General features: G+C 42.2%; 2 protein-coding genes across 3 annotated transcripts; one reads left to right on the top strand and one right to left on the bottom strand.

The window, feature by feature from the left end:
* The first annotated feature begins 3,232 nt into the window (after nt 1–3,232).
* LOC115678024 (4-hydroxy-tetrahydrodipicolinate synthase, chloroplastic-like) lies at nt 3,233–6,926 on the top strand. 2 transcript variants are annotated; one of them, XM_030601299.2, is made up of 3 exons: nt 3,233–3,618; nt 4,487–4,573; nt 5,824–6,926. In XM_030601299.2, the coding sequence occupies exons 1-3, from the start codon at nt 3,533–3,535 to the stop codon at nt 6,749–6,751; spliced, it is 1,101 nt and encodes a 366-aa protein (XP_030457159.1). In that variant the 5' UTR covers nt 3,233–3,532; the 3' UTR covers nt 6,752–6,926. The 2 variants fall into 2 exon arrangements, with proteins under 2 accessions (XP_030457159.1, XP_030457160.1); XM_030601300.2 differs by having other exon boundaries at nt 3,235–3,618; nt 4,490–4,573.
* A 549-nt stretch (nt 6,927–7,475) lies between these two features.
* Nucleotides 7,476–8,529, bottom strand: LOC115678026 (protein LITTLE ZIPPER 2). The gene is made up of 2 exons (XM_030601301.2): nt 8,180–8,529; nt 7,476–7,986 (listed from the first exon to the last, which is right to left on the bottom strand). The coding sequence occupies exons 1-2, from the start codon at nt 8,257–8,259 to the stop codon at nt 7,764–7,766; spliced, it is 303 nt and encodes a 100-aa protein (XP_030457161.1). The 5' UTR covers nt 8,260–8,529; the 3' UTR covers nt 7,476–7,763.
* Nucleotides 8,530–15,755: the final 7,226 nt, after the last annotated feature.

The raw sequence follows: 15,755 nt of genomic DNA on the forward strand, positions 1-15,755 counted from the left end.
GTATGGTAAAAAAAAAAATTAGATTAGAAATGGCCTTGTGCGATCCAAGAATAGGTTGGTATAACGCTAGTTTCATTTCCTCAAAAAAGCCGGTGCCTTATAGAGAAATATATCAATTTGGATTCTGCTTCTTAGTTTGGCAGCCTGGATATGATTTTTTTTTCCCACTACCTTTGGATAAGATTCAATATTACCACACCCTAAAAACTACAAAATGCAATGGAAATTGGAATATTTTTGGCTCCCTTTATTTAGCGAAAAATGTGACATTTTTGGAAAATATTTTTCAGGAAATCATTTTCGAGGAAATGACAATATTTTAAGATGTTTGGTTGAAACCTAAACATGAACTATAAAATATTTTATGTCATTTGGTATGGAAAATTTAATTTGATTTAACTGGGAAAATTACCGGAAAATTAGAATTATTTTTTTTTACGTTTTTTTCTTTTCTTTATTTATTTTTTATTTGTTTTTCTTTCTTTCTTTTGTCCTTCTTCCTCGGCCAATCGTCGACCATGGCGATGATAGGCTATAAGCGAGAGACGAGCTTGCCTAAGGTCCACGAGGCTCGAGCTCGCCAAATTCGAACGAGTTGAGCCTCCCCCGCCTCGATTGAGGCTCCACCTCACTAAATCCGGTGAGCTCGAGCCTCACCGAATCAATGAGCTCGAGGCCTCACCAGATCAAAGGTCGAATCTCAAAGCTCGAAGTGGCTAGGCCGAAGCTCAAAGGTTGAAGCCCGAGGCCTCACAATATCAGCAAGGCCCGACCACTAGCGAGCTCAAAGCTCGCTGATTTGGTGAGGCTCGACATCGACCTTGCCGAATTTGGTGAGGCTCGGCTCGCCAGAATCTAATGAGCTTGAGCCTCACCAGTCTTGGGGGAGCTTGTCACTTATAAGTGCTCGGTCGACAAGAAGAAGGAAATAGAAAAGAAAAAAGAAAAAAAAATAAAAAATTCAATTTTTTAAAAATATTTTTATAAGAACAAACATTTTGTTAATTAGGACTCCAACTTGACCGCTGAGGGCCTGCACAAAAACTTTATGGACTCGAGCCTAAGCGCCAAAAGCCAGAGCTCAAGAGTCGAGGACTCGAGCACTGCCTATATGGATCCAGGCTCGAGTGTTAGGCATTTGGCACGGGCACTAAGGCTTTGGGTCCAACCTCAATGAACCTGGACATGGGCGTTGGGGGCTCAGGACACATCTCTGGAGACCTTGGTCCTGAATGCCAAGACCCAAAAGGCAATGTTGGGGTTCCAGTGTCTAAGCGTGAGTTTCGAGTCTAAGCATTGATACCAAGTTATATATTTGCAAAATATTTTTCGATTTTTCAAAAAGAAAATCATTTTCTTGAATTTAAGTATAGATTTTCCGTTGATTCATCTTCCCGACCAAACAAAATACCGGAAAATGAGAAAAACGCTTTTCCAGAAAATACTTTTCGCGAAATAAGCAGTGCCTTTGTTTCCGAATTCTTATTCCGCCGAGTTACTTCAATTTATGCCGCATCACGAAGGGAATTGTGACGGAAGGTATTTTGAGTCTACACATTTGCGGGTGCTGATGAGACGGACAAAAAAAAGTTTACCATGGCATCGGATATTCAAAACGCCATTCTCAATGCAACTACGACGGACGGTACTTTTGGGTTACCGGTACAAAATTCGGATGTCGTGAGGGTCGGAAAAAAGAAGTCAAGAGTATCGATGTCCCCGAGCGAAATTTCATGTTTATCAAGTCACATCCGTAATCAGTGAAAGTAGTACGCCTCCATCACCTTATATCTACAATGGTGTGTAGTCACTATAGTTGGAGGGGAATCTCACTGTTCTTGTCTGTTGAACAGCGATTGAAAAAGCAGGTTTTGTGGGTTGGATGTGCTCAAATGACATCTGAGCGTTCTCCCGATTCCTCTTGTTTGCTTGTGTGTGTCTGCAATGTCTCCCAAGAGAATTCGCGTCGTGCCTGACCACGCACGACTCGAGCTGATTCATCGTTTTCACGATGTACTTTCGGCTCCAAAAGGCCCTCTGCCCTCTGCCCCCCGCCCCCATGGAGCACCCGGGGTCGGGCGACCGGCCGAATAAGGCCCGGGCTGCCAGCCAACCAGCAAGCACGGTCCAGACGACAGGCGGGTCTCGTTACCGACCCTCATTTGTCGAAACTCCGTGACCGAAGGAATGCCGAGCACTTGCTCATGACGAGATAATATCGGGGGCAGACTTCTAGAATGAATTTCACTATTTAGGAAAGAGGGACACTTTTTAAGATAGAATTATGTAATTAGTATTAATAAATCGGGTTAATATCACGAAAAACTATAAACTGGTATGCCTATGATAAATTTACTCAAAACTAATATTTTAACGATCGAAAATCCCAAACTGGTACACCGATGACAATTTTACTCCGAACTAATTTTTTGATCACAAAAAAATCCAAACTGATATATCTGTGATAATTTTACCCCGAACTAATTTTTTAACCACAAAAAACCACTAACTGGTACACCTGTGACAAATTTACCCTCCGTTAGTTTTCGTTAAATTTTACTGTCAAATTGCTAAGTTTGATGACGCGTGGTAATTGACGAGTGTACCAGTTTGGGGTTTTACCCATCTGTTTGTTACAAATTTACCAATTTGTGATATTAATCAAATTTAATGGATGATAAATTTGTCACAAGTGTACAAGTTTGGGGTTTTTTGTGGTCAAAAAATTAGTTTTGGGTAAATCTGTCATAGGTGTACCAGTTTGGGATTTTTTGTGGTAAAAAAATTAGTTCGGGGTAAAATTGTCATAGGTGCACCAGTTTAGGGTTTCTGGTGGTCAAAAAATTAATTGGAGGTAAAATTGTCACATGTGTACCAGTTTGAGGTTTTTGGTGATCAAAAAATTAGTTCGGAGTAAATTTGTTATATGTGTACCGGTTTGGCTTTTTTCGTGGTATTATGTTATTTTAGGCTCCGTTCATTTCGTGAAGAAGAATGAATGGTTCGGAATCCAAAAAATAATCATCTGTATTGCTATAAATAATTAGTCAACAAAATATATTTTCATCGTCGACGGTGGACGATAAAAATATCTTCCGCTCATCCAATTTTATAAAGAATACAAACGATATAAATTATTATTGGCTATGAAAATATATTATACAACCGATCAGAAAACACTTTACGCCAGTCAAATCAGCTTCTGAGAACCTTTCATTGACTTTTGTTTCTAGGGTTTGAGACCCACAACGCTCATCATCTTCTTGCTCTCGCCTCTTTCTCCCTACCCCTCTCTCTCTCTCTCTCTGCAACAGGCGCCATAGAAGACTACACTCCGAGGTCGCAGCGCAAGGGTTCTCTGCTCCGCGCGGTCCTTTTCTCGTTTCGTGCGGGGTCGGTTCTGGCGTTCCGTACCGCCGACGATCCGCGACTCCGGGGCACCGGCGTTCCATTTCGCGGTTCGCCGGCGCGGCGACGATCGTCTTGGGGGGGAGGGGGCAGGGCGGCGGCGGCTAGCGAGCGCGCTGCGGCGATGGATGCTTTGAGGAGCTACGGAGCTTGCTGGAGGGAACCCGCTCTCCAGCCGCCGCGTCTTCGAAGGAGCGATGCTTACAAGAGGTGTATATATTGTGCTTATATATAAACAACTCTTTCCAGCGACTGATTGATTATTTTTATGTCGGATGACGCAACGTTGGATTGTGGTGGCTGACTCGGGACTTGTTCTTCCCGACATTCGTGACGAGCTGTTTGTCCTATCCGATGGCGAGTGTGGATATTGCCGGGGGGAAAGCCGTTGAATTTTGACTTGTTCTGTGTGTGCCCAAGATGGTCGAGAATGACCCGAAATGAAAAATGCTGTTTGCTCTTTGCGAGAGGGGCATTGGCTTTGTCATTTGTTCTCCTCTGATGTGCATAGTTGATGAGACCATGTGTAGATGATAAGCAGAGCGAGTTCGAGGAGTTTATTTACCGCGGGGATTCGTTACAATGACGGATAATTTGGAAATGATGAAGTGGAGACATCGAGGTTTACAAACTCGCGCATGGAATAGTGATTGTGATAATGCCACCCGATATGTAGTGGCTTAAAAGAAATAATTTTGGGCGACTCTGTTAGAAAATTGTGCGCTTGAGATTCTATATTTTGTGCTTTGGATCAGTCACTTTGGTCATAGTTTTTGAAACATAATCTCTTCATTTTGTTCTATGTAATAGAGTTAGGAGGGGGCATTACAAGTTTCTCGCCACCCAAATCAGTGACCTTTTTTTTTATGCAGAGTAATCTATCCTTTTATCAAGACAATTCCACGGAATAGTTTTACTATATCACGTGCTCGGGTGTTGTGGTAAAATTTTCGGTATCTGATAACCACTTGGGCAATTCTATGTAGTTTAAAGGGATGTTGTTAGAGTGGGTTACCTTGACTTGTGCATTCATTTGGATAGTTTGTATATTTCTAACAATAATCCTCCTCATGTCTAGCAGGAGGAATGTGCAATGGAGGTTTCCACGAGCAGCTGTCATACCTAATTTTCATCTCCCTATGCGTAGTTATGAAGTTAAAAACAGGTGGGCCATCTGAGAATGATGATGGTGGGATTATCAGGAGTTTGCTGCAAATGATGGATATATTTTTTCTTTGCTTGTTTGTTTTTCGTGTTTATTTGGGACATAGTTCTAGTCCTTGCCTGCTTTCTCTACGTGCTTCCATGTGGTGGTGGTTTTCAAGTTTTTCAGCATCCTACTGAGATTTACTATGGTTGGGATTGTGTAAGGGAAATTTGTAGTAACATATGTTCCCCAATTTGTGTTCTGCTAGGAAGTTGATAAAACATACTCAGCAGGCAGTCCATGTTCTCTTCCTCACTCGATTGAAGTGGCATCTGCTATCATTAACCCATGTGTACTCCTGCTGCTTTTTTTCAAAGTTCTTGTGCTTTCCTTTAGCAACTTTTATCTAATTTAGAGTAAGAAAAGTGAAGAGTGTTTGATAGAATTGAGAAAAATTTTGTGATACTAAAGGAACCGTGGTTTCGTCTTCTCCTTTTTCTTCTTTTCTCTTTGTTTCGTCCGTATAGAAATAATGCAGTTACATCTTTGAGATAGTGCGTACCTTAGGAACCAAGGTGTCTGTCATGTTTCCTATGCTGCATTTATTTAAAAGTACACCCCCTTTTCCCTTGGGTATATTGTGTCACTGTAAGCCTAAATATGGAGGATCTGGTTTCTTTTGATGTGTCTACGATTGTTTGAGTAGTTGAGTTATAATAGGTTGCGTGATGTGTTTGATTTTGCTCAATCGTATGGTTTGCATACTCCTCATATGGCTTATAGGTGGCAATATATTTAAGCAGAAGTCTGGGAAGACATCAAATATGCTGAGAATCTGGACCGAGGCTTTAAGATTTGCCACACTGCTTCTGCTGTTTCCTTAGAATAGTTCCAATTGAAAATAATAGATTTGGATGCATCTTCTGCGCTAGCACAATCCGACTTTTTTCGGTTGGTTCTGGTAGTGTTTTACAGCAATGGGGCGGGAGGCTTGTGTCGAACCTGTAACTTAACCACTTAAATGCTATTAAGCAATTTGTGAAGAAGATTACACTTGCGTAGCTGCTTCTTTTTTCTCTGTGTGTGCATATTCCTCTCCTGTTTTCATCATGAAATGACTGCACTCGTCATCTGACAAAATCAGAATAGGTTTTGTATTGCTTATTTTTACACAACCATTTTGTGCTAGTTTTGGAATGGCTACATGGTCATAAAATGCAAGTAACGTTTTTTTTTATTTATTTCTAAAAGATTTTCTATACTTGCAGGACATCAACAGAGGATATAAAGGCTCTTCGATTGATAACGGCCATCAAGACGCCATACCTACCTGATGGCAGATTTGATCTTGAAGCGTATGACGACTTGATTAACATGCAGATAGTACAAGGTGTAGAAGGTGTAATTGTAGGTGGCACAACTGGTGAGGGTCAACTGATGAGTTGGGATGAGCACATCATGCTAATTGGTCACACAGTTAATTGTTTCGGTGGATCGATTAAAGTGATTGGAAACACTGGAAGCAACTCAACCCGTGAAGCAATTCATGCATCTGAGCAAGGGTTTGCTGTTGGAATGCATGCTGCTCTCCACATTAATCCGTACTATGGAAAAACCTCCTTGGAGGGCTTGATCTCTCACTTTGATTGTGTGCTGTCTATGGGCCCTTCCATCATATATAACGTGCCTACAAGAACTGGCCAAGACATTCCGCCCCGTGTCATTCACGCCTTGGCTAAGAGTCCCAATTTGGCGGGTGTTAAGGAATGCGTTGGGAATGACCGGGTTAAGCAATATACAGATAATGGCATTGCTGTCTGGAGTGGAAATGATGACCAGTGCCACGATGCCAGGTGGAACTATGGGGCTATGGGAGTTATATCCGTCACTAGTAACTTGGTTCCAGGATTAATGCGGGAACTCATGTTCGGAGGGAAGTATCCGTCTCTTAACTTGAAGCTCATGCCTTTGATAGAATGGCTGTTTCACGAGCCAAACCCAATTGGCTTAAATACTGCCCTTGCCCAGCTTGGAGTTGCGAGACCGGTTTTCCGTCTACCTTATGTACCACTTCCTCGGGCTAAGAGGGTGGAATTTGTGAACCTGGTTATGGAGATTGGGCGGGAGTATTTTGTGGGAGATAAAGAAGTTGAGGTCCTCGAGGATGATGACTTCATCTTGATTGGCCGGTACTAGTGTCTGGTGTAATCTGCATCCTGGAGACTGGTTTTTTAGCTGGGAAAATGATGTCAAAGAAAACCAAATAGAGAACAATAAATCAAGTCGGAGCTTCGGCTTATGATGTTTGTGAGTTAAATATGGATCTGTTGCTGTGACTACTTGAGTTAATGAAATATGTTTTGTACCGATAGATTTTTGTTCTGCAGTGGGTTAGACAACAACAGGTGTGCTGATTGATTAGTATATTTTGCTTTGAGATACTACCCATGTTAGTCCAACGGTTTATCGACCCTTTCCGCTGTAATTTCTTTTGATTTTAGGAGATCAAGGAAAGTTCGTCTATCTTGCATTTAATTTGTGGTTTTCTTTGGGTTTCAAGTCTTGGTTAATACAAAAAGAAGTCCATTTTTAATCATCAATGTTGCTTGGTCGATGAAACAGCTTCTATCTTGGCAGAAAAACAGCATCTATCATTTATACCCGCGACCATCGTCACCTCCTGCGCTCTCGCCACCATCCACCATCATCTCCACGGATCTGTTGGGAGCCTTTGATCAATCACGAACCATGACTCGTCGCGTTATCATCAACTATTTTGAAGCTTTCGTGAGGATGGGAATTCTACTTTTTTCTTTTGTTTGGTTTAAGGTCGTTCGTATGAAATGCACCGACGAAAAGCAATTCCATGTTGAACTTGAAAGCAGTGTCTCTTAGCAAAGCGTCACACCCAACATCCATCTTTGGAAGTTAAACTTGGAAATCAACCTTCGTATGGATCAAATACAACTTAGTGCTTGCTAGCTCGATTGCTACACTAGAGAACTACGGATGATAAAACAGACTACGGGCAAAAATTTATATGAAAACGCTCACCCAGAAAAAGCAGAGCCGTGTGGATTTCCTTTATTCCATCCCCACACCCTAACGCTACTTTAGTTTAGAATTCATAAAGGTCGATCGTTTGATCACCGTTGCGGTCGATTCATTCGATTTTTTTGTGCTGTGTGCAGGTCCTGAGAGTCGGGTTTCAGCTGGCTTGGCGGGTGAACTTGCTCTCGAGCTGAATGAACAGAGCCCTGTTCTCTCGATGGAGAAACAGAGCTCTCTGTCTCAGCCTCTCGTTCGCCTCCATGATGCTCTGGTTCTCCATGTACAGCCTCAGGTTCTTCATTTCCATCTCCTCCTTCGCACCCACCAGCCATCTCTTCGTCTCCTTCTCTTCCTTCGGTGGTCTCCTTGTCCTCCTCTTCCTGCGACAATCTCAGACATCCTCCTTTTAGAGATAGAAACACGGTGTCTATGTACAATATGGGCCAGAGTATCTACTCGTGTACTTGATAAAGCCATGAGAAAAGAGCATGCATTGGAAATTGCAAATGAATGAACGCCCCAAACTGGGTCTTTTTTCGCGGAATCCATATACATAGAGAGGGAGAAAAGGACCTGCTTAGCGCGAGAACGCGAAGATTACGGTGCTTCAACTGCCGCCGACGGAGACTCCACTTCGAGGAATTCGTGCACATGTTCAACCACGTCCGAGACAGAGGAAGGGGGGGCAAGAAGAGTGATGAATTGATGGAGATGGGGGGTCGTTCGGCTATAGAAGAACCGGTCGTCCGCGACTCACCGTGTGATGAGGAAAGAAGGGACGGAGAGAGTCAGACATATATAGCTGGAGCAAATGTGTTCGCCAGTGTTATTCACCGTCACGATCATGCTAGAGAGAGAGAGAGAGAGACAGAGGGTTTTCGTCGCAATGATGACAGAGGGAGACTCATGATTACAGAGGGCAGCTATTGATGAAGAATACAGAGAAGAAGACGAGGGGAAAGATGGCTTTTACTTTCTCTCCCTCTCTTCTCTCTTTCATTTCTAAAAAGAAAAATACTGTGCTGCTTTTCTCGACATGATGGCGAGCGTAGAAGAAGAACCAGCGAAGTGAAAACGACCCGCTATGTTCCTTCCGTCCGAGTTCCACCCCACGAAGGTAAACCTTTTTCCATTCACCTTATGATTTCAGGGAAGTACATCTAGGCTTATTTGCTATCTACACATGTTATTCTTCCACGACTGTCGCATCGCCAACTCTCCATCGCCGCTGCCGCTGCTGCCGGCGAAGTTGTAGTCACTGCTCCGGGCCAAGCCGTCCCGGTTTGTCTTAGATCGGGTCGCCTCACGGTCATCTGCCTCCCTCCCTCCCCGTTCGTGCCCCGAGCCGTCGACTCTTGCAACCTTGGAGGAACCGCTGCCTCCGGATCTAGGAGACTTTTTACGTATACGGTCTTGAGAAGGAAAATCAATTTCTTAATATAATGATGAAAAATACATAGATGTCACCAATTGAATCCCCCTATGGAAGTAAATTTCTTCATCAACACGGATAATGGCTTCGATAACGATATCGACAGTGTAAGGTCACATATGTACATATGTAAGTACGTACATATAAACTTTATCCGGGTTGATCCTATCTAGAAATTTTACAAAATATATGATAGGATAAATTACATTATACACGATCTTTATCAGTTTATCAAACCTCTTTGTAGCGGCAATAAAATATTTGAAATTTGATATGCTCAAAATTTCGTTTTTTTTTTTGATAAATTTTTCTCTAGGAGGCATGGTTGCATCGGATTGACATCACTCGTGAGTTGTCCTTCATAACTTAACTAGTTAGCCAAAACGTTTCGAGTCGTTAAATAAAGTATATCACAGCAACTAGTGAGTTCATTTTATCAAGTAGTTAATTCCAACCGAGGACCCTAAACTTTGCTGTGAGCCATTTTTGAAGGTGACTTTCACTTTGTAGGAGTTGAAAACTCGTACCCTAGTGCATAGGACGATAACTCAGGAAAAATTGAAATCGAGATAAATGTGAAAATTTTAAAATATATATTAATGCTCCCAATTGAAGCAATTCGTCAAAAAGTCTTGTTTTAATAATATCCGAGACTCGTTTTAGTCAAGGAGAGAGGAGGGGGGGTTTGGTTTGAGAAGAAGAACGCTAACTTTCTGAAACATCTTTGCTTTTTACACAGCTAAGAATGTTTGCCTGTCGGACGAATCAAATCCAAAGCTTCAAATCAGATGCTGGGTTTAAGGTTAATCATTGGGATTATTAAGTTACGCTAATCGTGGGGACCATATTTTTGACTAATTTGCTGAAATTTTCCTTTGGATTATCAAATTAGAGAACAAAAACAAATATGTGCAAAGTTATATAGAGCTTGTCACTGGGTAGGAGAAGACTTTGAGTTCATCTAATCATATGATTATTCCGGCATGAGCCTGTTTACCAAACGGAAAATGCCGTGTATAAAGGGTTTGGTAAGTTTCGATTGGGTGTAAAAACAAGTGAAGCCATATATTGAATTATTGGCTTCGTCATACACATCCAATATAAATTTCCCATCTTCTAATACGTCGTAGTATCCTTAACGTATATAACAATAGGTGGCTCTAAACTCGACACCTAGGAATACAGGCCGGTCTCAATCCGTTCATAAGACTTGCGCGGTGTTTCTCGAGCCTTCAGGCAGTCGGACCTCCGCGCTCGTGTCCCCGGCTCGTCGCAAAGAAACGCGTGTGCAAAAATGAGAATCCGTGGACGATGTCCTTCCTCGAAAAGCAAGCGCCATGCATGTTATGAAGCGCAGAACGCTTGACTTGTCGTCGGTCCAGGTTATATATAATTCTTATTAGAGATAATGATGAGACATGTATGAAAGTACAAAAGGAAGGCCACGTGCGAAGAAGGTGGTCATCGAGTGCAGGCCAATAAGAAGATAAAAAGAGGGGAGGAACGAAGGGAGGAACGAGTGGGAAAAGGAGAGAGTTAGGGGGAGAAGGTGAAAAGGGGAGAGCAGTCAATGGGGTTAGGTTTCCTTCTTTCGTCCCCTTTTTCTTCTTGCAATCGAGTGCCCCCCCTCCCCAGAGCCATGCTCGTTCATTTGGAAAACGAAACCCGCCCCATCTTTGGCCTCTTCTTCTTCTTCCTCATCATCATCATCATCACCCAGATCTCTCTCTTTCTCTGAACCCACACGCATCCAGTCCACTGTAAAAAAGTGACCATGATGATGATGATAATGATGATGATGGTGGTGGTGGTGGTGGAGGTGGTGCTGCTGGTTGTGGTGGTTTTTGTCCAACTTTTTCTGGTCCACTTCACATGGCTATCCTAGAAATCAGCTAGTTTCCAATCTAAGTACGGTTGCCCGATTACATCTTTTGGACATTATCAACTATTTTTTTTTTATATGTGAGAGACCATAAGAGGCGTTGGTCATGTGTTCAGATTTGGTCATTTAATATTTGTGTGTGATCTCATCTCAAACCCTTTTGCAAAAAATTAATTTCTCAGCAAAGGCGACTTGGATTAAAGAAAAACAGAACTTTGTGTTGAATTGTCAAACAATTGATTGGATGTAGATGAACTCAATATGTAAGCGTTCTCTGTTTTTTTTTTCTTTTTTGGATGAATAGCTCAATATAATCTCGGAAGCAATGCATATGCCAGTAATATGTCGTGTAACCTTCATGCATGTAAGAATTATACTCTAGGTTTGAACTTGAGTTTCGCTTATCCTTTAACTCTAGGATAGCGTTTCTATTTATAGAATTTGTTTTCTAGCTGTTACAGTAATTACATAAGATAAGAATGGACTAATTCAAAATATTTTGAATTTTGAATTAGTCCGGTATAGTAGTAACTAGAGTAATAACTACATTCGTTACAATAATAACTATAGTAATAACTAATTTAGATAAGAATGGACTAATTCAAAATATTTTGAATTTAAACGAGTCATGCATTATCATCCTAAACAGGCCCCCGCAAGTTGAAGGTGGTCTTCTTGATGATCTTCAACTTGGATCTGAGCATATCATGACGACACCTTGTAAGAGGCTTGGTGAAGATATCCGGTATTTGGTGTGTGGATATGAAGCGAACCTCAAGTTTGCATTGTGACACTAAATGGTGGACGAAGTGAAAGTCTACCTCGATATGCTTTGTTCTAGCATGAAAAAGTGGATTCACCGTAAGATACGTTGCCCCTAGGTTGTCGCACCAAAGGATAGGAGGTTTTGATTGAGAGATGCCCAATTCTTGTAACAGTGATTGCAACCATACCACTTCTGCCGTGGCATTTGCCAATGCCCGATACTCAGATTCAGTTGAGGAACGTGGAATGGTATGCTGCTTTTTGGCTGACCAAGAAATTAGATTTTGACCCATATAAATTGCATAACCTCCTGTTGAACGCCTATCAGTGGGACAACCGGCCCAGTCCGCATCATTGTATGTGTGGAGTTCTATTGTGGAGTGAGAACTGATGAACAATCCATGCGAAACGGTTTCCTTTAAGTAGCGTTGGATCCACTTTACCGCACTCCAGTGGTCTTCTGTTGGTTCTTTCAAGAACTGGTAGACTTTGTTTACCGCATAAGAGATATTTGGCCGAGTCAGGGTGACATACTGAAGAGCTCCTACTGTACTCCTGTACAAAGTAGCATCTTCAAGTGGCTTACCCTGATTAATTAAATTGGAATTTGTAGCCATGGGTGTGTGAATCGGTTTAACACCGTCCATTCTGGTTCGGTGGAGGAGATCTATAACATACTTCTGTTGTGATAGGAGGAGCCCTGATGGATGTTTGATCACCTCAATTCCCAGGAAATAATTAAATTCGCCCAAGTCCCTTATAGAGAACTCCTTGTTTAAGCAGTTAATAGTATCTTGAATAAATGCCGCGTTGGACCCTGTAATAACAATGTCGTCAACATAGATGAGCATGTAAAAGGAGAAATTGGGCCGATATAGTATAAAGAGGGAAGTATCGGTTTTTGATCCAATAAATCCCAGTGATTCTAAAAAGATGCTCAACCGATGGAACCAACCTCGCGGTGCTTGTTTCAATCCGTATAAGGATTTTTGTAGCTTGCATATATGGTTTGGCCTTTCTTTATCAATGAAGCCCTGGGGCTTAGCCATGTAGACTTCTTCAGTCAAGTTACCATTTAAAAATGCATTGCTAACATCCAACTGCCGGAGTTTTCAATTCTTTGTCACAGCTAATGATAGTCATGGCCACAGTTCGGAACCGACCGGTTCGTGGCCAAGTATGAACCGGACGGTTCCGGGCCTGTTCATAATTTTTCTTTTCTGTTCTTTTTCTTTTTCTTTTCCTTTTCTTTTTTTTTTCTTTTCTTCCTCCGCGCCATAGCCGAGGCCTAGCCGCCGGGCGGAGTCGCCGGCTCTCGGGCGAGGCCGCCTCGCCGGCGTCGGGCGAGTCCGGCCTCGCTTGAGCGGCGAGGCCGGCGAGGTCGAACCCTCGCGAGATCCGCCGGCGAGGCTCGACCTCGCGGATCCGCAGCTTCTTTTTTTTTTTTTTTTTTGAACCGGGCCCGAACCGGCGGTTCCGGGCCGGTTCAAAAATTTCTGGAATCGGAACCGGGCCCGTGGGGGCATGGGCCGGTTTCGGTTCCAAACCGCGGGCTCGGTCAACGGGCCGGGCCCGGGTTTGACCGGGCCGGTTCTGGTCCGGTTCCGAGCCGAAACCGGCCCGTGGCCATGACTAGCTAATGAAATAACTGTACGGACGGTGATTGCTTTAACAACGGGACTAAACGTTTCTGTGTAGTCGATACCCTCCAGCTGATTGTAGCCTTTGGCCATGAGGCGAGCTTTGTACCGATCTATCAAACCATCCGCATGTGTCTTGACTCGATAAACCCATTTGGAGCCCACGACTTTGCTTTGGGATTCAGTGGAACCAAAACCCATGTTCCATTACGCAACAAAGCATTAATTTTTGAAGCATCGCGTCCCTCCATTTTTCATCTTTATTAGCTTCAGTGAAACATTGTAACTCTTCCTTAGAGCTTATTTCAGTCAAGTTCACATCTGGCAATGGATATTTAGTGCTGGGCCTCGGGTTTTGACGCAACTGCATTGAATGGGTTCTTGATTTTTGATAAACCGGTTGTGGAGGTATCACAACAGCTTGTTGTGGGTACCTTAGACGGACTAGAAACCAATGTGTTAGATGTTGAAGCAGTATTAGTATTTGATAATGTCGGTGATGGTTCTTCAAAGGTGGGTGGAGAAGTGTTAGAAGGTGGGATAGAAGATAGAATACTACTATTAACATCATGGTTTGCCTGGGAGGACAAACCAACTGTGGAGATCGTCCATCAAGGATGTGATGGTGAGAGTATTTCAGAAGGGTGGGAACCAAGTGTGGCGAATGGAAAAATATTTTCAATAAAATGAGTATGTCTTGCAATATACATGCGTCTAATTTTGTAATCTAAACAACGATAACCAACATGCAATGGACTATATCCTAAGAACACACATTGAGTAGAACGAAGTGAAAACTTATGCGAATTATATGGCCTTAATAAAGGGAAAACATCACAACCAAATATTTTTAAAAACTTGTAATCCGGTTCTTGATGAAAAAGTGTTTGAAAAGGTGAGATATTATTTAAGAGTGGTGTAGGTAATCTGTTAATAAGATAAATTGTAGTTTCAAAAACATAAGGCCAATCCTTAAGTGGAAGAGATGCATATGCCAATAATGTAAGGCCGGTATCAACAATATGACGAATTTTTCGCTCAGCTGCTCTGTTCTGCTCATGAGTGTGTGGACATGCTACACGATGGAGAATTCCATTGTCTGAAAAAAAAAATTTATTCAGGGTTCTGTATTCCCCACCCCAATCAGACTAGACGGCTTTAATGGATTTTTCAAATTGTTTCTCAGCCATGATTTTGAACTTTTTGAAAATGGAAGGAACCATAGATCGATTTTGAATAGGATAGTACCAGGTACATTTGGAAAAATCATCAACAAATAGAACAAAATACTTATAACCGGAGACAGAATTAATTGGAGTAGGTCCCCATACATTAGTAAAAATTAAATCGAGAGGTGCTTTACTAATACTATGAGTGGGGGGGAAGGGTGTTTTATGAGATTTGCCTAACAAACAGGAAGCACATTTGTTGAAATCAAATGTAGAACATGGCAAATTGTTTGAACGAATCAAAGAGTGAACTTTGCTTTGTTGGGGATGACCCATTCGAGCGTGCCAGGTAGTGGCAGTGGCGGAAGTATCAAGTAAAATTGTGTTGGCGGATGGAGATGTGGTATAAAGACCTGGCAGCCGGTATAGTCTATCCTTAAGCAAACCTTGGAGTAGTAGCGTTTTGGTCTGCAAATCCTTCACAACAAAGTGAAATGGATGAAACTCAAAGAAGCAATTGTTATCACGTGTAAAATTATGTACATAAAGCAAATTACGTGTAATGGTAGGGACATAAATGATATTTGAGAAATGGAAAGATTTGTTAATAGGGGTTTTGAGAATGGAAGAACCGACATTAACAATGTCCAAACCTACTCTATTACCTACACGAAGAGATTCGTTACCGTTATGTGGTGCATAGATCTGTAGATTTGCGATGTCAGGCGTCACATAGTGAGTAGCTGCGGTATCCGGAAACCAGTCTTGCTGCGATGGGGTAGGAAGAATCCCAACCATATTAGCAGTAGGCTGAGGTGCACTGTTGTTAGACTGCGAATACCTGAAATAACATCTTGCAGCTATATGGTTATATTTTTGACAAATTTGGTATCGGTCTTTTCTGTTTTTAGATCGATTGCCTAAGTTTCCATAATTGCGCTGGTTGCCTTGCCAACGGTATTGAGGGTTTTGGGTGGTAGATAGTTGAAATTGGAAATCGATTGCGGTTGATTAGTAGGGGTGGATGATTGAGGGGTGTAAATGGTAACATTTGCCTCTATAGGTACCGTAGCAGATTTCATTCGAAGCTCATGATCGAGGAGCAATCGATGGAGTTCAGGAAAGGTTATCAGATCAGGTTTTGTAGCCAAGGTAGCAATAATGTCAGAAAAATCATAACCAAGATTACAAAAGACAATGGCATTTAATTCTTCATTCCCTATAGGGTGATTGGCAGCAGCCAATTGATCCGAAATGTACT

This window comes from Syzygium oleosum, unplaced genomic scaffold, assembly GCF_021117445.2.
Source record: "Syzygium oleosum isolate NSW1041296 unplaced genomic scaffold, Sole_v2.1 Sole_v2.15, whole genome shotgun sequence".
NCBI lineage: Eukaryota > Viridiplantae > Streptophyta > Magnoliopsida > Myrtales > Myrtaceae > Syzygium > Syzygium oleosum.